This window comes from Lagopus leucura, unplaced genomic scaffold (genome assembly GCF_019238085.1).
Source record: "Lagopus leucura isolate 7727_CA_CO unplaced genomic scaffold, USGS_WTPT01 Super-Scaffold_100016, whole genome shotgun sequence".
Taxonomy (NCBI): Eukaryota; Metazoa; Chordata; class Aves; order Galliformes; family Phasianidae; genus Lagopus; species Lagopus leucura.
In genome coordinates, this window is record NW_024962270.1 from 16,505,491 (window position 1) to 16,520,083 (window position 14,593).

General features: G+C 37.9%; 1 protein-coding gene across 1 annotated transcript in view; it reads right to left on the minus strand.

The window, feature by feature from the left end:
- The window catches only part of FMR1NB (FMR1 neighbor), a 20,817-nt gene extending 7,514 nt beyond the window's left edge, over window positions 1-13,303 (minus strand). Inside the window, exons 1-4 of the mRNA XM_042876316.1 lie at window positions 9,732-13,303; window positions 5,474-5,587; window positions 3,859-3,996; window positions 583-679 (exon numbers count right to left, since the gene is read on the minus strand). Of these exons, the coding sequence (XP_042732250.1) occupies window positions 583-679; window positions 3,859-3,996; window positions 5,474-5,587; window positions 9,732-9,897 (515 nt within the window). The 5' untranslated portion in view covers window positions 9,898-13,303. The remainder of the gene's footprint in view (window positions 1-582; window positions 680-3,858; window positions 3,997-5,473; window positions 5,588-9,731) is intronic.
- Window positions 13,304-14,593: the final 1,290 nt, after the last annotated feature.

Below are 14,593 nucleotides of genomic sequence, written 5' to 3' on the forward strand. Positions count from 1 at the left end.
CTTCCGATTTCCTTCATATTTTTATATATATATATATATATAAAAATATGAAGGCAGGTCAGGCCTGTGGTAGGAAGCAGGTGTGGAAAGGAGGTGATGGTGGCAATGGAAAGAAAATGGGAGAAGTGAGGGAACAAAAGTCTGGTCTTCCATATGCTAGCAAACGTGCCCAAGACAGGATCCAGCTCCCACAGAGCTGAACTCAAATTCAGTCACTACTGTTCAAGTTCCATTCAGGCCTTTATGCGGAGATTTCTCTGCTAACCTGCAGCCTGTGAGCCCATATGATCAACATGCAGCTTCACAGTTAAGGGAAGTAGGACTAAGACCAATTCTTTATAACTAAGTCTTTAGAATAGCTGCTGGAGCATTAACATGCTATTTTATTTTTGCTCTGAAGTCAAATTGACTATGTAGCTCCAAAATAGAAGGATTTATTTTTCATGATGTCATATGACTTTTTCAGCTTATTTTCCCCCAGTCTTTTCTCTGCTCACTGGCTTTAGGTATGTCAGCTGTCCATACCCTTGACATTTAGTAGCAGTATACTGTAAAAGTAGTTGTTTGTGTACTAATTCTTACCTCCTTTGGAAGCAGGCACAGCAATATAATGGTACACAACCCAAAATTAAAAATCCTACCGCCCCAACCAGAAACAGTCGAAATGTCAGTTGCAGACCTGTAGGACCAGTGGAAGTTTGTATTAGTTACAAACAAGTCCAAAACATATGTTGAGGTACAGGTGACAGAGATTAGCCTCGAAGACAGACATGCCTGTATTTCAATCATCAACACAACAGGAAAGGGGCAAATCCTAAAAAAGCATGCAGATTAGAAAGATCAAGTCAAATTTGACCACTGGATTTCAAACACTCCCAAACGTTTGGTTAGTTTCAGAAATAATCACATGAGTAATCTCAACATGTGAAAAATTGTAGTCCTTTATCAAACGAGTCTTACATAGATGTATATACAGTCCTATAGAGCAAAATCATGATAACTAATGCTATTTATCTACTTCAGATCAAAACTTTTGCAGCGTCTTCTTTAAGCTTTATTTTATTCCTACTGAAGTTAAAGACAAAACTCCCAGATGAGAAGCATTCAAGTGTGCAGCCTATGCCCATAAAACAGAAACGCAAGTGGCATGAGTCTAATGTCTGTTAAGTGCTTCTTCTGTCAACAATTGCTACAAGGCAAACAGCATGTGCTCCCAGGCAGTAAGCGCTGATGTTTTCTTTGGACATATGTTGTATATCCTGGAACATTCAAGTAGCTAGCTACAAATAATTTGATAAAATAGTCCATCTTTGAAATTTACTTCCAAACCATAAAAGGAATCAAGCAGTCAGGGTTTAAGAACATATTAAAATTAGATATACTTATTAAGTATATGTCCTAAACATGAGCAAAACAACTAGAGTTTTCACTATATAGCTTTTCTTCTCACTGGAGTCGTGTGCCTTCATGTGTATTAAGGAAGCACAACTAGGGAACAATATTCTTAAGACACTTGATTTCTGCAGTGTGCACCTAAGAGTCTGGTGACCTTGCGTTCAATGGTACCTTTTTTTTTTTTTTTCCTATCAAAAGTAGCATCATATTTATGGCTGCCATAGCACTGGAACATGGTGTTGCTCAACTACAGGAAAATATTCCAAGTTTGGTTCTGACACCTGTTTGCTTTTGAGCAAGTACATCAAACTTCTTGTTAGCTTACAGATATTTTCTCAGGTTTCATAAGCATATTAAGTCAGCTCCAGAAAACTGAATATAATCTCTGAAATCAATGCATGACAAATTCTATCAAGAATACCTAAGCCATTAATCTCTACGTTCTGGTTTCCTTTTTAGTAAACTTGTACTAACATACTAACTTATCTGGCAAGATTGCCTCTGTCTGAGAAGTCTTCCAGTTAAATTGTCAGTGCATAAAAATACAATATAAAAGGAAATACTACGTTGGAAAAATCAAGGTAACACTTGGCTCTGTTTCTATTCAAGTCTATGACAAGTCTTCAAATACCATTCCAACATTTGACATTGTTCTTAACAGGTAATTGCATTCTAATGCTACAGACTGGAATGGTTTGCCCAAAGGGGTTGTGCTGTCTCTATCCTTGGACATGTATTCAAAACTTGACTAGACAGAGTCCTAGGAAACCCGCTCCTCTAGCTGACCCCACTTGAGCAGAGAGTGATGGGATTACATGACCTCGGTGGATCTGTTCCAAACTTACTGACGGAGTCTAAGAAGAGCCTTCAACTTTGTACATCTTTCAGTTTGTTGAAGGAAATTCGCAACAAAAAGCAACACCATTTTCTAAATGCTATATAAAAAAAGGGAAACAAAAAGATAAAAATTAAGATTTGTTTCAACGCTTTTAGTGAAGCTGCGTTTACCATACAGTGCTGTGCAACCATGGGATATAAAACAAGATTGCTGAATTCTCTCATAAGAGGAAAAAAATATCATCCACTTCAAGTCTATGCTTAAAGAAAATAATAAAGGTAAAACATTACATTCGTTATGTTAAAGGTAGAATTTGAGAAGACAATTATCAAAAGTTTTCGTTGTAAGGAATTTCTGCACACCCTGAAGCCCAGTCTTCTGCCTGAAGCAGTATTACTATTGCCATTAGGTGAAGTAACCTGTGTCTTTGTGTGACCATGTCATAAAACTCTCAATAAAGGTGATGCCACCTCCTTTCTCATGACTTCTTGTCTTGGTTCTATGGTTTTTGTTGTCGGTATTCCACATCATAGCATCACGTAAAGCATGGGGAGCTGAAGAGTTAATGCCCCACTTCTGTGGACCGCTGATTTTCTGAATATCTGTAGAGAAGAACTACATACCCCAGAGGACTTTGAGTTCAGAAAGAAAGATAAAGCTCCTGACAAGTCATGAGACTCTCTCTCTTTCTCACTGCCTGGCACTGTGTAGGTGTGCTTCCCAGCTGTTTTGCCTTCAGTTCAGAGTGAGGTCTTCAGTTTTGGACACTCTCAATCTATTTCATTTAATAGCCTCAATTCTAGTTATATATTGTACTACATTATGCAATCTTGCATTCTGATATCATACACAGTAAATTAACTTTCCTCCTCTGATGGTTGCTGCTGTTCTGTTTTTAGGGCCATCTCCCATCTCCCTACCCTCTCCCTCTTCCCGGGGCCTGGGTCTGTGGGTCCCCTGCCCCATTACTCACAGAACCAGCCTGTAAATTGTTGACACCCCCCCCTTTTCGGGCCAGTGGGCCTGCTGTCCCCCATCAGACGCAGACAGATCTAGAGATAACTCTGTGACACTTGTTCAAGAGGTTCACTACTGTTCTAATGAAGTTTTATTTCCTAATATCCAAGCTGAATTTCTCAAGCCTCAACGAGTTGCAATTTCCTGTCATATCATCTGGTCCTACCAAACAGTTTGGCTTCCTTGTCTTAATAACCACCCTTCAAACCGATTTCTATGGCTATTTAATAACCATTTAACCTCCTTCTCAACAAATACACCCAATTTCTTCAACTTTTCTTTATAGCACTTTCACAGATTCACTTCTTTGTATTAAACTCACCACCCTTCCATTTCCACAAAGAAAGCCTTCCCTCTATTCTTTGTACTAGCTGACGTAGCTACTTCTATTTGTATTTCATCACATGTTCTTTGTGCTGAGGTTTACAAGCTACCCAGACAATGAATTGTTTTCTGTATTTCTATGCAGAAATAAATGCCCACTTAAGCTTGCTTCAAAGAGAATGGTGACCCAAGAAACCAAAGGAGAGAAAAGAAATGAAAAATCACATTGTCGTACCAGGAAAAGTACTTGACTATGAAGCAAAAATTTACAGAAGAATACTTACTGTCTTTAAACGGGATATAACATTCCAGTTCATGTCTGCCTTTGGAAGGACAACATCTGTTTTCCAAGCACTCTGTTGCATTAATATTCCCTCCTACATGACAAGGGACTAAGGAGTGCTTTTCTTTGTATCGGCAAGCTTTAAAAAAAAGTAGTGAAATGTAAGATTTCTGTTCTAGAAGCAATACCTAGATAAAGAGAGGCTATTATTTTCATGCTTCTAGCATGTTTTGAAGAAGTCTGTTTAGAAGCAGTGTCATTGACTTTCATGTAGAATTCTTCCACAAAAACTAATCAGTCTTTATTTTAAAGTCAAGAGAAAACCTACAATCATGTCATACGAGATCTTAAATAATTGGCTTTTTTTTCTGTAAGAAACATTTAAAAAACTGAATTAAAAAACATTTGTTATTCATGTTTCTAAAGCTGAAAGACACTAAGTTTCCTGACTGCACTGTTTCTAATTAAGAAAAAACCAATCAAACAAATAGAAACATTAAAATGTCTTAGATTTTTGAAGGGTTGATTATACAGTGTATTGCAACAAACCATCTCTCCATTCAGCACTAATTGCATGATTCTACAAGCAGCTGATATGAGCGAAGACCTAAGATACCCAGTCAGTTAATGAACACAACATGTAAAGTTTAAAATTTGCTATTTAAAAATAGATTTATGGATAATCATAAGATCTTCCCTGGGAAGCGTTGTTACGTATAAATGGCTTATAAACTGTAGAGATCTGACATACAGTCTGTGATTTAATTCCTATAAAACTTAGTATCCTTCACGTGAAACTTCCACAGAAGCTGCAAAACATCATTTGGTTCTACTACTCCCAAGATAGGCTGCACTGCCAGCTTCACCTTTATCGCATTCATTACTGATAGTCAAATTCAGTTATATTAAACGTGAGGTCAGGCACTTCACAAGACCGCAGTGTTTATTTAGAGCTAGGCAGAAAATCACCAAGACCTTCATTGTTATTACTAAGCAGTTATGTATTCAGTGATGAGTGATATTTGCCTTGCATTTGTCAATGAAACCATTCTGGAACCAGGCTTGCCAATTTTGTACATGCTGTGCACTTTCTCCACATTTCATGGATTTTATCTTTCTTACTGCTATTAGCAAATACATTCTATTTTGATTTCTTTCTCAATAGTTTTCTGAAACTAACGCACACCTCATCAATTAATTTCAGCAGTTCAAGAGTCTTATCTAATGGCCCTGAATCCTTCCTTAGCTAGTAGAAATGGGAGTGACTACTACTGAGCAAAATATGCTTACACAAGCAGACTACAAAACTAACTCAAAACGGATGCAAGAAAATATGGGAAGGTGAATTCTACATCAAATTGTCCAGCACTTCTAGGTCAGCTCGTTGATGACAGATAGTTTTATAAGACAGAAGTAATGCAATTGAAGCAAATTTGTGATGGTTCAAACAGCACATTTAACAGTATATTTTTGATAAGAACTAGTGAATTTTACAGTATCAGACTGAGGGGTTTTAAATAGACTGAGTGCCAACAGTTAAGGAGTGAAAAACTGTACTAAAAGTAAGGTGGAAGAAGAGGAAAGAAATAGCGCTGCAGTGATGAAATGGCACTTACTCACTGGCCTGAAGAAGTTTAAAAGAGCTTCAGATGCATCTTTCAGTTTCGTGATAAGTTTGCTGGCTGTCACTTCATTTTTTTCCAAAGCATGAAGAGTTGGTGATGTAAAACCTGAAAGCTCATAATGATTAGCTCATTACCATCAAAATATCTGTAATTAATTAAATTGAATGACATTTTCATACTGATTATTTTTCATTATGAAGGCGTTTATAGTCATTATGAATTGTGACTGCTCATGGCTACTGAGGTTAAGCACAGATGTCTTTCCATTGCATTCAATTATATCGTCAAACTGCTTCATGAACCACAATGAGTAAAGAATTAAAACTATGAAATTTAAATAAAGGAGTCAACTCACGTGGAAATTGAAAAGAAAAAAATCACTACTGTTCACATAAAGTGTGCAGGTTACATGAAAATTCTATACTACAGTTGTATACATGCAAGCAGAACTTCTGCTTATACCCAATCTAAATTTCCCCTTTTAGTTGGAAACAATTTCCCCTTCTTCTTTCACCGCACCGAGGGTGCGCTTGATCTCACCATCAACGTCACTGATGAAGACATTAAAGAGCACTGGTTCCAACACTGACTCTTTAGGGATACCACTTCACTGGTCTTCATCTGGATATTGAACCACTGACCAGCACCCTCTAGGTAGGATCTCATAAATAGTTCCTCACCCATCAAACAATCCACCTGTTTGATCCCTATCTTTCTGATTTGGAGAGAAGGATGTGGGGGACTGTCAAAGGCCTTACTGAAGTCCAGATAGATGACATCAGTGGCTGTTCCCTTACCTGCTGACACAGTTACACCATTGCAGAAGCGAAAAGGTTGGTCAGGCAGGACCTGCCCTCCATGAAGACATCCCCACGTGCCTCAGTATAGCTTCCAGGAGGATCTGCTCCGTGAACTTCCCCAGCACTGGGGTGATGCTGACAGGTTGGTAGTTCTCAGATCATCCTTTCTACTCTTCTTAAAAAAGGATATGACATTGTCTTTTTTCCAGTAACCAAGGCCTCCTCAGGACTGTCATGACTTCTGAAATATCATAGCGAATGGCTTTGCGACTTTGTCAGCCAATTCTCTCAAGACTGTAGGATGCATCTCACCAGGACCCATAGAACCCTACACTCTTTCCAGGGTACCTGTCCCTTCTTCCACTACCTGAGAAAAATCTTTCTCTTCAGTCTGACCAACCAGTCCCAGTTTAGCTGTGCTGGTCTCTTGCCTTTCCAGAATTCTTACAGAGAAGGAGAGCTCTTGTAAGGAAAACTTCCTTAGAGATCCACCACTTATGTTCTGCTCCCTTGTCTTTGGTGACAGATGCCCAGGGAGCTCTGTTGACTCACCCCCCGAAGAGCAAGCAACTGGCATTCCTAAAGTGTAGTGTCCTGATTTTGTCTGTCTCATATCCCTCAGGAGCATGAACTCCATCACTGTGACAGTGGGCTCCTTCTGCTCACCACTTCCCTGCCCGTCTTTGTCCCTCAGTTCCATTCTTCAACCTGATTTTGCTCACAAGACCCTGTACAGGAAGAAAATGAACAGCAGTAGTCGTAATACTCTTGCTGAAACAGACCAACAACCATCATCCTGTCTCAAACCAGAGACTGAAAGAACTGATAGCAGACCCCTGGTACAACAGCTGAGGACCAATTGAGCACATGCCTAAAAAGCAACCTATGAGTCAAACATCTTACCCCATAAACAGAGAGAAGTACAAGAGCCCCTTTGAGCTCCCCTGCATGGCTGTGGGCTGCTGGAGCACGGACACCTCTTGAGGTCACCTTACGCAGAGATCCCTTACACCCTGACATCAAGACACCTTAAGGATACAGATCTTTGGTAAGTGACCAATTGTTTAAGACTGCGTTAGCCTCACGAAGATTACATCTTTGATTGACTGTAAGCTTTGTTAGCCTCACAAAGATTGCATCTTAGATTGCTTGTACGCATACAAGCCCAACACAAACTGCTGACCAAGTCGGGACTGGGAGGGGATTCAGCTGCACTGTGGCTCTTTATCTCTGCGGTTCAAGGAGTTCAGAAAAGAAGGGGATCAACTCTGAGCCTCCTGACTCAGTGAGAGGGCTTCCTGTATGTGCATTTTTAACCCTACTCTCTCTGCAGTAAATAACCAAGTGCATACAACCATCTCAAATCTTGTGAAGTTGCTGCCTTGGTTACAACTATGCTTCATTAAATCACTATACTGTATCCATATTATAATCAATAAAAATAATCTAGCTTTTCTCCTACAAGTGTTTTCCATCCACATCATCAACTGTAGTTGAAGCCCTCCCAGGACAAGAGCCTGTGATTGCAACAACTCCTGTAGCTGGAGGTGTAAGGCTTCCACAGGCTCTGGTGCAAGAGGTGGCCTGAAGCAGACCCCAACCACAAAGCTCCCTTTGTTGCCTAAGTCTCTAATTCACACCCATAGGCTTGTTGACTTGCTCATGGCCATTCTTCAAGGACAACTCTTCACACTCCATTCTCTCCTTGATGTAGGGGGCAATGCCTCCCTCCCCCTTCCTTCCCTGTCTCTTCTGAACAGCTTGTAGATATTGATAATCACACCACAGTCATGGGAATCACCCTACCAGGATTCAGGGCAGCAACTATGCCATGTTTTTTTGGTAGTATGGTGGCTTTCTCTTTGTTTCCCAAGCTGCATGTATTGCTGTAGAGCACTTCAACTGGGAAGCTGGTCCTGCCACCTTCTTAGAGGAGAACTCCTTAATTACTTTTAAGTATTTTCACCTAGTTCCCTGCTGCCTTCTCCTGTTACCTCTGGTTCCCAGCTCATCATCGAAAGATTTCAAGACTTCTCAATCACCTTACAACTATACTGCTTTGAGGAAAGTATAATCAGTAAGCCTTGTTGTCTCACTCTACCTTTTTTTTTATCAAAGCAGAAGTAAAAGTCACAGGGGGACTCCGCTAGAAGTCAACTATTTTACAGTGTGGAAGAACTCAGAATTACTATTTGCCTTCCCCCCCCCCGGAAAAACTTACATAATCAGAACTGTAAGAGCTTTCAGTGACAATTTATTGAAAGGCATTTCACAGTTCTACAGTGCCTAACCAAAACCTAATGTATTCAAATAACTTAAGGGTTTTTTGTTTGCTTGTTTTTTGGAGTTATTCTCAAGCAAGGAACACCGTTAGTTCCAAGTACATAAATGCTCTATTTGTCTTGGGGCACAATTTACTTTTTCAGTGCCATGTGACAGTCTTAGGAAAAAGAAGCATCATAGGCATAATTGAATTCACATCAAAAAAAGGGACTGAGATGAATGTTTAACAGGAAACTGACCAACAAACTTCACATTAGCAGATACATCACTGTTTCTCCACCAGCCTTGATGATCAAGTTAGAAATTTTAAAGGAATTCAGGTTTCAAACAAAGTTTGAAATAAGTTTTGTAATAACTTCCTAGGAAGTTCATGCAATGATGTATCTGGCAATCAGTTTGATAAGTAACACCTGAAAAGATGACCACAATTGTCTTTCTTACTACTCCCTCACCTTATTAAACCATATCAAACTTGGCTTAAAGAGACAAACCATGTAATAGACACTGCCAATCACATTTGTATCTATATTAGATTTCATACATGCATACCTATTAAAGATGTTTTTGCTTATTTGCGAACAGAATGACTTACTGATCTAGGTACTGCAAAAGCATTTTACAATGAGTTTTGCAGCAAATTGATAGCTCTTCAACAAGAAGATGCCTCAGATGTGGATTCTCAAAGCATGAAGGATTAACAGCAAGCTTAATGTGTGGGCTGATACTTTAAGTGCATTTCAGATGACATTTAACTTCATTTGAATGCAAGTTAACAGCTTAACAAAAATAATCATTAACTATTTTGAGCCACCTGCTGCAGTAAGCAAATATCAGATCCCAACAGGTTTTAGGAACAACAACTGTATCATGTAAAATGTAGTGTAAGTGGGAAAAAAAAAATCAACAAACAAATTAAAGCAAGACAGGTGTATTACCCAGGATGCAACAAGCAGCACATTTCTCACAGGCACAAACATCAGTGGGAACTACAGTTCTTGAAAAAACATTTGCTGTATTCAAGTGACAGGACTCTGATCAATCCCATCTGAGTGCCTAACTTTGTCACGCTCTTCAGTATTTTCCAATCGATGCCAAGACAACAAGACTGTAGCTTTATAGGCATGTTACTTGCTTCTATGAAGTCACTTTTCACCGTGAAAACTCACATGAACTGATGCTATGAAGCAGTATCAATATGACATAGTTCCATGCCAGATGAGTGCCAATTCCTTCTTGCAGCATTACTGTAATAAACCAAACGCAATAAGGCATGTGGTTACACACAGAAACTTCTGATCTTTTAGCTTTGCACTTATGCACTACAACAAACATGACAGATTGCTGCACGGAGCAGAATGTCTGCTACCCTCCTCCCAAATAAGGAGGCTAAATTCAACAAAACATTTGGTGATAAGAAGTGATTCTGAATAAATTACTCATTTTTGAGCTTACAGGGAGGCAGCTTGTTAAATCGGGACTGTGGGGGGGACAGGGAAATACATCTCTTCAAAGTATCTCAGAGCTAGATAATAACACCTTGAAAGATCACTTGTAGCCAAGTATTCTAATTTGTACTTAGTGAACAGAACGAGCACTGAAGAATTCAAAATTGTCGGAAGCTTACAACAGAATTCTAGTTTAGCTTACAGAGTTCTTCAGTTTTCCCAACATCAGAGAATATGAAATGCTTTAAATAAAAACATTTTAAAAAAGGTGACAAAAAAAAGAGAGATATAATGGATAAAAATATTTTAAAATCCTGAAGTCATTTGTATCAATTTAACTCAAGTTGGGTTTTACACCTCCAACCACCCCCAGAAGATTGCTGCACCAGATGCTATGTTTCACTGCCTGCTGCTCCTGTTCTGAAACACTAAAAGATCTTTTTCAATCACTATACCATGTATTAAGACAGCTTAAACCAGGGATTTGGTTAGCATTGGTAAGGGAACAGAACCCTATTTTCTTAAGTGCTGTACAGAGAACAGAACAGTTGTGTTTTACGCAGGTATTGTCCTTTGAAGGGCCTGCTGTCTGAGCTGCTGCTGCTAAATGAGGAACACTTCCTCGCACTTTGAACATACCTAACCTGTACAGTAACATACATTTGTTGTCCCAGGGAGAAACTTTACATCTGGCAGCTTTTTTTTTTTTTTTTTTTTTTTTTTTTTTTTAAAGAGAATAGGAATCTAATTCTCAGGACACCCATTATAGTTTCTCCCCAACATACTTTCCTTATGCTTTCTTCTACAATTGGATCAGTAAGATCACGGCTATCCTCTGCAACTCCACACAGAATCAAACCTCCTCGTCACAATGGACTACATGTTCCTTATGATGTAGCTCAGAACAGTGTAGATGTGGAACTGAAGCTAATGTTTGACAGACCAGAAAAAGAAGCTGCATATGTGGTTTGAAAAAGTCAGCCTCCCAAGGAGCAGACTGCTAGAAGACTCAGTCTTTTAACTCACTAAGTTAAGATTACATTTGTGCCACTAACATACAATACAGGGATACCATCTAATAGACACATATGCAGACCAGGTAAAGGATACCTCATGCCATTAAAATACACTCCTCAAAACAGACAATTGATTTTATTAAATCTAACTTGAGCCTTGAGTATAGACTAAATCCATCAGCAAAAAATACCCCCCAATATGACCTCAAACAAATTTTCACTATTAGCACTTCTACAATAGTTCCTCATCATTTAGAGACTACACCTACGAGATGCTAGTTTTGTTTAAATTACCTGCATTTATTGGAAATCGGTTTCTTTTATTCAGAGCAAAAACATGAGAAAGAATCTTGTCTTATTGAACCTCCACTAGAAACTTAAAAAATTCATCTGTAATTGTTGCTTTTTTTTTTTTCTTATGATTCAGTTTCATAGGGCACTTAGAAATTACTTTAAACATTTCTTTAAAACAGGCTTCAAATAATAAAAAAACCCAACACAGTAGTAACCAGTCCATACTCAATTTAGTGTTATTTATCTCCATCAGGAATTGCTCAAGATCAGTGATCCATGTATCATGCAAGCAGAAGTGGCAAACATGAGGTACAGCTGAGAATGACTGTTAGGAATAGAAATATTCATTACTTGTTGTGGGCATAAGATCCCCAGGCTGCCGTGAAAAACTCATACTTCCAGAGAGTGGAGAGCTACTGCAGTGAAGACAAGCCCTTCTACTGTAAGTAAGTATGAAAACATAACGTGAAACTGACTTGACTTCAGTGAAACTCATGACAGCACAACCCTGTAGACTAAACCAGATTCCGTTCAGAACACTTAACTCTGAAGAACTAGCATCAATTTTCATAGCATACATAAAGACGCCCTATACATTCAGATATTACATTTCTTCTAGCCACTGTGATTTAATGGATGCGAACACAGCTGGAGAAGCTTCTGACTAGCATTTTTTTAAGATGAAAATGTAACTGTTATGTTCAAGTTGATGGTAAACTCATCATGCAACTGAAAAAACTACATTAAATAACATTATCAGCATCAAAACACTCAGTTCTACTATTACAGCTGCTACTGCTTCAAGAAAGTCTTCAACAATACACATAGTTAAGAAACCCTGAGACTCACCTTTCCTTTTGTTGTTTAATACAGAACACCACTTACCACAACCACACATCAGGGCTCCTGAAGCAACTGTGGAATACACTGCGAGTACACTGCCAACTACTCAATCTATTCCCCTTTAATATTCGATGCATGAGTTTTGAAGAAGATATGCTGCAGCTCAGAAAAATAAGTTACCTTTCACAGTAAGTGTTCCTACAAAGAACAGAGTCTACTCACTCAACTTACCTGCAGCACTTTACTTGTTTTTGGCCTGCTGAAATGGACAAGCAAAGAACATTATATTTTAGTGACACAAAACGGTAAAAAAGCCAACCCACAAATAGGTCATCTAAAAAGTTTCCATACTCAGGTTCATTGATTTGCTTCTTGAACTCACAAATACTCATCGAGTAGGTCTACCATCAAGACAGAAAGGGTCTTTTCCTGAGAAAATTGATTCCTGACAGTATTTTAAGCAAATTCTGAGAATCTTGACTACCCAACAATATTAGCAAAAACGCATTCAATACAGAAAGTAAACACAGACTTTCTACTTTCATTAACATTTGTTCATTTATAAGGCTTTGAGGTTAACCCTATTGAATTTAAACTGCCATCATTCACAAATACCCCCACTCTGTTTAAAGAACTTTATTTTCAAAATAATTTTAATTCCTTCGATCATACTTTATAAGTTACCAATAGGACAGACCTGCACTCAAGGATCATACATTTGTTGTACTTTCAAGTTGTTTTTTTTTTTTTTTTTTTTTTTAAACAATCACATGATTTTTCAAAATAAAACTAAACATTTAGATTCACAGTTTAATTTGTTGAAATTTAATAACATTTAAAAACACTAGAATTTGAATTGAAAGGGATACATGTTAAGTACACAAATACTGAAAGGTCATAATTCCAAAATGCACTTGAAAATGGAACGTGACTAATTAGTCAGAAATGTATTTTAACCTCACATTTAACCTAGTTAACACCTTAGTAAACTCACCACTAATTTTAATAGATATGGTGCACATAGTGTGACAAATCAACAGATGTTGTACCATTTCATAATGAGAAAGTTTTCTTGAGCATTACGTGCCATATTTTTGAAAACTGGTAATACTTCAGAATTCTTCTAGAATGTGGAAGTATCAAAGGCTACAGCTAAGGTCTAAACAGAAATATATTCTCTACTTGCCTTGAGATTTTTTTAAAGCAATCATTTATAAGGATTGCATCAACATCAGTTAGCAGAGGAAGATCAAACTTTATTGAAACTGCTTGCATACAAAATATATTGCACTATAACCAAACAAATGTCAACATAAAATCCAATCTGTTGTAGCTAATATGTACAGAGAATATTGCCCAAGAGCAGTTACATTACAAGGTCAGTCTACCTCGGTTAATTATCTACAGTATTTTAAACCAAACAGCTTACAGATGATGTGTGCAAGGTACCAATTTCTGTTTTCAAATACTATACATTCCCAAAATAAATAACTAGAAATCAACATTAATGTTTGGCAATACTTTTTAAGACATTTTTATATTTGTTAAATCATGTGCAGTTTGTTGCCATTTTTAGTATTCTCACCTGTATGCAAGGAAAACAGTGAATGTAGGAAGCAGAGAAACAAAACTCACAAAATACATCAGAGGCAAGGTCAAGTTTGTACAATTCTGTACATAATGAGTGGCTCTCATTCTGGAGTAATTAGAATTAAAAAAATGGATTAAAACGGAGGTACTTACATAGCTGTGCCCATTAAGCATAACGTGTGATGAAAAATAAAAGAAAGCACAGCTCCTCCCACTACTTCCCACCCTTCCCTAGTGTACCACTATACTTTGGATCAAATTCTGCATCTCATTCCAATGGGCTGGTAATTCAGACCTTGTACCTCAAAGTATGATGGATTTGTTCCAACCACAGCATCTCCAGTTACTACACCAGGACTTTTCAGGACGGTGATTTTCTTTCTACCTCTCCTGAGATAGTCCCCAAATTAAAATAACAATGCAGAACTTTTTGGGAGGATGAAAAACATTAGCGCTTTAAACTGGTCATCTGGCCAAACAGCAGGCACACATTACTAGATGTGAACAAATTACTTTTGTTCCCTCAGTAACAATGAGTTGTATTTTTTTGTTGTTGCTTCTTTTTCTCATTTTTTTTTCCTTTAAGTTCTCCACAACGTAAAGTTTTTTTTTAGTTTTTTTTTTTTTAAAAATCTATACTGCCTACAAAGAAAAAGTTACAACCCCTTTTTCAGTAACACTATTCGCCAAATCTTCAGTGCAAAATAAATTTCCTATTCTTATAACTGCCTAACCCAATGTTTATGTAAGGAAAAAATTATGGAAAGCATGCACTTGTCTATAAAGTACTAACATCTGACAAAGATTGCTACATATATTTTACATTTAGTGTTACCAACT